Genomic DNA, 9,404 nt, shown 5'->3' with positions numbered 1-9,404 from the left:
CGAGAAATGTTGACATATTTAACATTTTACCTTTGACGACCTCTGGTGACCTGACTTTTGACCTGACCTAAAAATGACCAATTACTTAATCCGGAGCTTTGGACGCTCTTTCGAACGCCACTTACCACAAGTGGCTATTTGGCCTAAGGGCCGAGTTAAAAGGGTTAAAAAAGTTCAAACACCTCCCAGCCCGGCGCGTTTGGCGCCGAGCACCGGTCCGGCGCCGATTAATTTTTGGCTGCTTCACCCAAGGTCGCAAAGAGTCGCAAGAAATGACTGTTAGATCTTGTAGTGCAATTTCTCCCTTGACAGGTAGCGAGGTTTTCGAGCGGTACTTTGTAGTACTTTTTTAAAAAGTCTATTTGTGTATGACATCAATAATGTGAAATTATATTTTCGTCTTTAAATCTTTGCGGTGCAAATACATTATAAACAAGTGAGAGTTCGTCATTTTTATGTTTTTAGATGTGTTCTTCAGGCCTGGAGCTATCATTTGGTATATAGAAATGTGGAATTCCTCCTCAAATTGTGATTGTTTTCGTGGATCAAGGATGCGCTGTCGAAGAGTGTGGGAGATGGGTCCGGTCGAAACGATTCCGAAGTTCGTGTTTAAGCTGAGTTTTCGCCATGAAATAGCAATTGTGTTGGAAAACAAAGACCACAACAATGCAGTATGATAATTTCTGAACAAAAATGGTAAAGGTTCATTGCACTTCCAGAGAGTCCGTTTTTTTACACATGTCGTGCTAGACCTGGCGATCGGCCCAGTGTGCGCCGGCTGACAAGTCCGATCAGAGGCCAGTTTCACCAATAAAAAACAGACGGCTGCGATTATTTTTTGACAAAACGATAGTCTCAAAATGTCATTTACCGCTGAAAATACTAATCGCTGACTTGAAAAATGTAATAACTTAGCTTTCAAGTGCTATATTATTTGGTCAGTAATTACTTTCCCACCGGTAAATAGGATTTATAGACTATCGTTTTGTCAAAAAATAATCGCAGCCGTCTGTTTTTTATTGGTGAAACTGGCCTCAGGCTCATTTTTGACTTACGCACTCCTTGATATATGCCTTAGATACCCTGAGGGTACCAAACTTTTAAATCGTTTTTTTTTTTTTCAGGTCAAGGCCAGGTCATCCTAGGTCACGAAAATTGTATATCATGTATCGGTCACGTGACGCATGAATTATGATCCATTTTACTCGTAGATTTCGAAAATAATGTCGTCTGTGTAATTTGACGTCATTTTCAGCTGAATTTACCGGAGGTCAGGTCACTTTCAGGTCGGAAAAGATCTAATTTTGAAAATGAAATTAAGCCACCAAAAGTTGCCTATCAGATGCAGTTTAAACTCAGGAACACGATAGTGCCATTTATATTGTTGTGCGATGTCAAAAACGTACTGAAAAACCGTTTTTAACCCGCGCACCGACGGGGGTCTGCGCCAACTTAGTACCGACGGGGGGGGGGGGCGGATGACCGCCCCCCCCTGAGATCTCGAGAACGAAGCAAGATAGCGACAAGCGGTAAACGGCATCGGATACGCACGGACAAGGTCTACAATTTTTACTAAGGTCATTTTCAGGTCAGGTCAAAGATGACGTCACAGGGGTCGAAAAAGTCAAAATGGCGGCGCTAGATATGGAGAGGGTTTTTCTCGAATAACTTTCGAAGTAGTCAAGATAGGAACAAACTAAGGGCATCATCGTGATCCTCTCGTCAATCCGCATCGAATGATATATATGTTGACCTCGAAAGGTCAAGGTCAAAGGTTGACCTCAGGTCACGTGACCTCGAGGTCATCATGTATATCATTCGATGCGTCTTGACGAGCTGAACACAATGAGACCATCCGCGCGGCTGTATCTTGTTCCTGTAAGGAGTTATTGGCAAAAAACCTTTGGTGACCTTTGATGACGTCACATGACCTTACAGCTGCCCAACAGCAAAACAGACCTCAAGGTAGTGAAGGTTGATCGTATGTGAAGTCATGTATGGTATATGGGGCCATTCCGACCCGTTTTAGTGGTAAAAACAGGGAGTTGATTTTTCCCCCATTGACTTATAATGGGGAGGTCGCGAAATTGACCTGACCTTAGGTCACCGACATCAAAATTCCGAGATATACAAATTGTAGCTACTAATGACCTAATAACATCCTGCGACTTTCAAAGGCCTCCGACATCTACTGTAGCTCTGGCACGGTGACAAAGTTGCAAAAAAGTGACTTGAGGTTGGGTCATTCAAAGTGACCTGGTGACCTGACCTTAAAAGTTAGGAGGTTCAAACTTGCACACCATGTGTAAAATTGATGAGAGAATAGTCATACCAAATTTCGCGGCGCTACGCGCCGCGGTTTTCCCGCTATCCGCGAAAAACCTCAGGGGGGGGCGGATATCCGCCCCCCCCCCCCGTCGGTGCGCGGGTTAAGATCTGGAGCTAAAACTTGCAAGAAAGTTCAAAAACTATTTGAAAAAAATCAAAAATATATTTTTTGTAATTGTAAATACATATTTTTTTCAAAAGTTTCAGAATTTCGAAAATTCGAGATCAAAGTTTGAAGGCTACGTGTATTTGCAGTCCACTCATGCAAAGAAATTGGATCTAGCTTTAAAACTGAGCTCTTGAAAGCGTTTGCCGTAATTCAATGTTTTGCATCAAAATCGGCCGAGATGACGTCGCTCTGACATCATTTTCGGCCCAACTATGGTAGGTAGAAAGTTGACCTTTTAACACATGGTGTCAAATTGATGCCGCTGAAGGTACGGCAAGTTTTGTATTGATCCATCAAACGGCTTAGAAGATATTGCTGAAAATGGGAGGGGGGCTCTGTAGAGCCACGGGGGCTCTGTAGAGCCCCCCGAGTCATGCACGGGTTAACCCGCGCCCCGTTGGGCTCTGCCGAGCAACCTGCCCGGTTGGGGGGGGGGGCATTTTGGCCCCCCCCCCTAAGATCTCGAGAACCACGCAACATAGCGACAAGCGGTAAACGGCGTTGGATAGCCCCAACGGGGAACTACCTTGTGACCCAATTTTATTGACCTAGGTCAAACCAATGACGTCACAGGTCAGGTCAAAGGTCCAATTTTCACCGTTTACAGGCACTTCAAGAAATGCGTTGTAAAATCGAGTAAAATGCATTTCATTGAAAATCATCGATGGGGAAATGTTCTTCAAACACATATTTTGCTCTTTGAGGTCACTGATACCAGGTCAGGTCACAGAGGTCAGGTCACGGGGGGGTCACAATATGAAAGTGTCGTGTGATACATGTTTTATTATCCATTTTACATGACAAATGCGATTATATGGGTCAGGCAGCCTTTGGGGCCAGCTTAGATCACGTTTTGGTCAAGGTTAGGTCAAGGTCAGGTCAAGGTCAGGTCAAATTAGGTCAAATTTCAAAGTTAATATTTTTGCATAAAATGGGTATCGAATCGATGCAGCTTGTCACGGGGAGTTCAATGGTGGTCTTTGTTTTGCCGTACGTGGTCTAGAATTGCTAAAAATTGAGTTCAAAAATTTGACGTCATCATTTTTGAAGTTTTTTTTGCTATAACTTGGCCAAAAAACGAGATATCGATCTGAAATTGGGTATGTATATAGAAGAGCGCTGGGACTATTACATATATTCCGTTTTTTTCGAAATTCGGAAAATTTTTGGATTTTTTCAAAGTTTTTCTAAAAAAATCATTTTTTTTGATTTTTTTTGGTCAAAAACCAAAAATTTTGAAAATCCGAGATAGCAGTTTTGTAGCGCCACTTTTTGTCTACTAGACCATATAAAGAACTTTGAAATTGCTTGATAACTGTAGATTTGGTGAGCGTTTCAAGATTGCATGTTTTTTGCTCATTTTTGCTCGAACATGACCTCAGTTTGACCTCAATAACTCCTAACCTAAGGTGACCTAAGACTTGAAACTTGGTGTGAAGGTGTCAAATTGATGCCCGGGAAGGTACTGAAAATTTGGCGGCGCTGCGCGCCGCCGTTTTCTTGTTATTCAGGAAAAACCACAGGGAGGGGGGCCAAAATGCCCCCCCCCAACGGGGCGAGGGTTAAGCAAGGATACAGCTAGAAACTAGCCTGGCACCAAAACATAAACCTAATCACATCATACCTATGTGCAGGGTGGAGCCCAAAGAGCAAAGAGTTCCTTGCAGTCATCAAATGCAAGTGGTCTTGCCGAAAGAAGCCTTGTTGGAATTTGAGGACATTCACCATAGCAGTCCTCCGAATTTGTTTCTTTTGTTTTGCAGGGTTGGGTCTTTTCGGTCTGACAAAACGTTTTCAGAGCCGGAAGGATGATACGAATAAGGGGGAGACGTTGGTCTGGGCGACCACCCTGGTGAGCCGCCGAGACTGAGCCCGTCACAGTGGACAGGCCAGCCACCCCCGAAAACGGTCATCCCACCGCAGGATGGGCCTGCTGCTGGGCTGGAGTTGTCTACGTCGGATTGATTGTCCTCTTAAATCACTTAGGCACTCTGTGCAGTGTTGTACTGGAACTGATCGGCTAGAACTCTCAGGTAGGGACGACGATACCATGCCCCAGTTTCGCTGCCGATGTTCGCTCGAGGGCCGGTGGGCGTCTTCTCCGGGGCGCTCAGGTGTCCTGAAGGGCAGGCGCTGCCCACACGTCCGAGCGCTCGTCCGGCGCGCGGCCAGCCGGTCCGGCGCTTCCCTGGTTCCTGCAGGAGGCGGCCCGCCAGACGGCAGCACCGCCCGCCCGTCTGCCGGCGCATCAGCGCGCTCCTCTCGGCGCCAGAGGCTGCAGCTGGAATCCCGACACTTTCTCCCGGCGGTGGCAAGGTCGGCGGCTCATCTTCTGCAGCCGGGGGTGCGGGGTACGCCCCCGTTGCCCGTCCCCCGGCGGCGCCCCTCGGCACACCGCCGGCGGCCGGCTATAAAGGAGCGGGCCGGCCGTCCGAGAGACACACTGGAGTGGCGGCAGTCTACTCAGGTCATCCACCGAGCACTCCCTGAGGTGAGTGGCGGGACGGAGCCACACTCTGCCGTCCAGCCGCGGCAGCAGCACGAGCCGACCGCAGGCCAGACACCAGTGCCAATACACAATAGGAGGAACAAACCCGATCGGCAACGGGACGAAAACCAACATTCTTTATTATTCATAGAATCAATACTCGCATGTTGCCATCTTCATAATCACATCTTAATCATAATCACTCTTAGAAGCGTAAGCATGAAGAAATGAGTTGCTTGGCTATATCGGCTAATAATATTTACGATCTTCTAGACCAAATTACAATTATTCGCTCAGCCGTCAAACTATTTTCCTAGTGGAAGTGACTTTGCAATCAATCAGCGAAATAGAAGCTGATCGGGAACCTTTACCAGTAAACAAATAAATAGACCTCGGCGTAAACAGCCCATTTCCCGATCGCCCGCGCAGAGGTGGATTTCTCAATGCGATGAGAAGAAGCCCGACTGATAATTTCCTTCACATTGTCGTGAGCGGTGAAAAAATGTATATAATGCAATGTAAGCCTCGAAGACCTGGGTTTGATCCTTGGATACATATATTAAGGATTAGTTAAGTGAGCTTATTGCGCGACACACGACCGGAAAAAGACGACTACCAATTACTGGCTGGGTGTCAGGCGCAGCGCTGAAGACGCGAAGGCCTCTGAGGGCGCCAAGTCCATCCACTCTCTCACGCCTGGCTACGTGATGTATAGACAGACGGGCATCCGTTGCATCTGAAGCAGAGCGAGTTACATGCCGGTGTGAGACAGTGATTGGACTTTGCTGCCCACCACCCAGCGCGTAGCAGAGCGTGAGTCGAGCCGCAAGGTCCAATCACTGACTCGGCCCATGGAACTCCTCTGTTGCAGAATGTGGCGCATTCTGGTGTCCGCTCTGCTGGTGACGCTGGCTGCCGGCCAGCTGGAGATTCCCGACAGCTACCTGCCGCCCAAGTGCCCCGAGGGCAAGACCATCACGAGCACCAGCACGCAGGTGCAGGTGACCACCGTGGAGCGCACCGTGGTGTCCACCATCTCGCAGACCCAGCAGGAGCAGACCACCGTCACCAAGGTGGTGCCGAGCACCGTGCGCGTCACCAACACTCAGCGCGTCACCAGTGCCGTCGTCAAGAGTGTCGTGGGCACCCGCCAGATCACCCAGACGGTCACCAGCACCGTCACCGCGCCCGGCAGCACGGTCACCAACACGCAGACCCAGGTGCTCACCACTACCAGCGTGGTCAGCCAGCAGCGGACCAGCACCCGGGTGGAGCAGCGCACCAGCATCGTGTCGCAGCAGGTGCGGAGCACGGCGCGGCTCACCTCGACGGCCACCCGGCGCGTGGACTCGGTGGTGGCCGTCACCAGCACGCAGGTGGTGCCCGGCAGCACGGTGCAGCGCGTCATCACCTCGCAGGTGGAGCAGACGCGCGCGGTGACCTTCCAGCCGCCGCCCCAGTACCGCACCGCCACCAGCATCCTGGTCCGCACCGTCACCAGCACGTCCGTCGCGCCGGCGCAGACCGTCACCCGCACCCAGACCATTACCAGCACCAGCGCGGTGACGCTGACGGCGACCGTCACCAGCACCAGTCAGGTGACGGTGCCGCGGGTGGTCACCGAGACGCGGCAGACGCAGAGCACGCGCCAGGTGGCCACCACGGTGATCAGCTACCGGACCGTCACCAGCACGCAGACGGTGCCCAAGTACGTGACGGAGACGCGCACGGTCATCTCCACGCGTCCGGTGGTGCTCACCCAGACCAGCACGGCCGTGGTCACCGTGCCCGGACGGGACGTGGTGCGCACCATCAGCGTCAAAAACACCAAGACCGTGCCGGTGCCGGGCAAGGACGTGTACGTCACCAAGGCCACCACCATTGTGAAGACCAGCACGTCGGTGGTGGTGTCGACCAGCATCCAGCCGTCCACCGTCTACAAGACCAGCACCGTCACCAAGTCCTGCGAGGGCTACAAATACGACACGCCCGACAACCCGCTGCTCTTCTAGACCACCCGCCGCACCAGTCGCCGCTCCGCCGAGGAACCACACTGCGAGCACAAGGCCGAGCGCCAATAAGTTATGAGTGTGCCGTATGGTTGTAAGCCACGATGAATAAGCGCTTGCTGTGACCCATGATCATCTGTTGAGATATTTTAGCGACGGATTCAGTGCCTGGGAATAAATATATGTAAAAAAGAAATCGAACATATCGAATGTATGACTTAACATGCATCGTAACAGCAATTTATTAGATGCCAACGGTTAGCTCGACAAGCAAAGGTAAGCAGCATCCCTAAACGTTCCTCTTTTGACAGATGTTGGTGCTTGTTGTTGCTTTGATCTCATGCCAGACATAATCAATGTGCTCAATATTGCGTCCCTGTGGCCTGCGGTGCTGACTGACGGCCGCGCTGTCCTGTCGTCCGCAGGATGAGTCGCCTGCTGTTGCTGCTGGGCCTGGTGGCCGCCAGCTGCGCCGCGCCGCAGGAGCTGGCTGACGGCTACCTGCCGCCGGAGTGTCCGGAGCCCAAGGATGCCACCGTCACCAGCACGGTGGTGTCGAGCTCGCAGTATGAGCGGGTCCGCACCAGCATCCAGCAGCAGATCGTCACCGTGACCCGCACGCAGACCAAGGTCGAGCCGCGGCTGACCACGCTGACCACGGCCGTGACGCAGACGGTGCCCGTCACGCAGACCAGCAGCACGGTGGTGACGCAGACGCAGAGCAAGCAGGTGGTGCGCTCGGTGCCGGGCCCGGTGGTCACCCGGCGCGCCACCGTCACCTCCACGCAGCGGGTGGTCAGCACCAACTACGTGACCCGCACCGTGACCAGCACACAGCTGGTGACCAGCACCATCCGGCAGACGGTCACCAGCACCGTCACCGTCCCCGTCACAACCACCGTCACCAACATCGTCTCCCGCAGCAGCGTCATCACCCGACGGCTGCCCGACCAGACCCAGGTCAACACCGTCACCCGCACCCGCACCGTGACCAGCACGAGCACCCTGCCCGCGCAGACCGTCACCAGCACCGTCTCGCAGACGAGCACGCAGACGCGGTCGACGACCGTGCAGCCGCCGCCGCGCACCGTGTCCACCGTCTCCACCCGAGCGCTGGTCACCACCGACCGCGCCACGCAGACGCGCGTGCTCACCAACACGCTGACCTCGACGCAGACGACGACCCGGACGGTGACGCAGACGGTGACGTCCACGTCCGTGGTGCAGCAGGTCAGCACGGCCACCTCGCAGGTGCAGGTGACGGCCACACAGACGACCCAGCGGGTGGTGACGCGCACCGTCACCAACACCGAGTACCGCACCTCGGTGGTGACGAGCACCAGGTCGGCGGCCGGGCGCACGCAGACGTCCACCAACACCCAGGTGGTGACGGTCACGCAGCCGCTGCCGGGCACCACCAAGACAGAGTACAGCACCGCCGTGGTGGACAGGGTGATCCGCACGACCAGCATCCAGGTGCGGCCCGTGGTCACGACGCTGGTCAAGACGGAGACGGTCCAGGCGCCCTGCGGATACAACTACGACGAGCCAGAGAAGAAGTTCGAATACTAGGCGGGCCCGCGCCGGCCCAGTCCGTCTATCATCCGATACCGTTCGGGGAGCAGCTGCCTGCGCCGCCGGACGGTGGCGGCACGCACTCTCCTGCTCTTCACTGAATTCATTTATTGGAGCATAAATTATTGTCATGGGGTCAAAGACGATCAGCAGGCGCATATTCAGCGTGGCGTATGAACGGGCAGCGTGCGAGGTGTGTACTGGACTCGTGGCGACAACTGCAGTGATAATACAACGTACGAACGACCTATTGTTGAGTGTCTCTGACCGGCAGATCTCCGTGTCGGCACAGACACGGAGACTAGCTACCAGCAATCTCATATCAATGCACACACACTTACCACCATGCATGCAGATCGAAGAACATGTAGAATACAATTGTGAGATGTGGAGGTTTCGCAAAACATAACTACATTGTAGATGGTGTTGTCTGGAGCAATCATTCATCAGCACCAGGAACTAGACGGACACAAATATTAGGAGTGTCCATAACTTTCATAGCTGGAGGCTGGCAAAATCGGTCTCTGAAATTGACTCTGGTCCATAGCTATAATTCATTAGCATTTCCCACGGTCTAAAATGATCCCCTGATTGACTAGCAATGCGTGTTTACTCGAGCTAACAGCGAACGTTGAAAGAAGGCAAGTCCCTGCCTGCACGCTGCAGAGCGCACAATGCACGAGTTAATCCGCTGTAAATGGCATCCTAGGCCAGTAACGCACAAACAAGGCGGCGCACCAGACTGCAGGTGCAGACTGTCACCAATATTGCCGAGACTGAATGTCGCACGTGCGCACGAGCAGTAGCACCCCAGCCGAGGGACATGGAGCAGCAT

General features: G+C 52.6%; 1 protein-coding gene across 1 annotated transcript; it reads left to right on the top strand.

The window, feature by feature from the left end:
* Positions 1 to 4,530: 4,530 nt before the first annotated feature.
* On the top strand, positions 4,531 to 8,819 carry LOC122365773 (agglutinin-like protein ARB_02240). The gene is made up of 3 exons (XM_043337300.1): positions 4,531 to 4,988; positions 5,857 to 7,270; positions 7,420 to 8,819. The coding sequence occupies exon 2, from the start codon at positions 5,858 to 5,860 to the stop codon at positions 6,995 to 6,997; it is 1,140 nt and encodes a 379-aa protein (XP_043193235.1). The 5' UTR covers positions 4,531 to 4,988; position 5,857; the 3' UTR covers positions 6,998 to 7,270; positions 7,420 to 8,819.
* Positions 8,820 to 9,404: the final 585 nt, after the last annotated feature.

This window comes from Amphibalanus amphitrite, unplaced genomic scaffold, assembly GCF_019059575.1.
Source record: "Amphibalanus amphitrite isolate SeventyFive unplaced genomic scaffold, NRLGWU_Aamphi_draft 000762F_arrow, whole genome shotgun sequence".
Classification (NCBI taxonomy): Eukaryota; Metazoa; Arthropoda; class Thecostraca; order Balanomorpha; family Balanidae; genus Amphibalanus; species Amphibalanus amphitrite.
The sequence above is the reverse complement of the archived record's forward strand: the minus strand, read 5'-3'. Positions and strand labels throughout refer to the sequence as shown.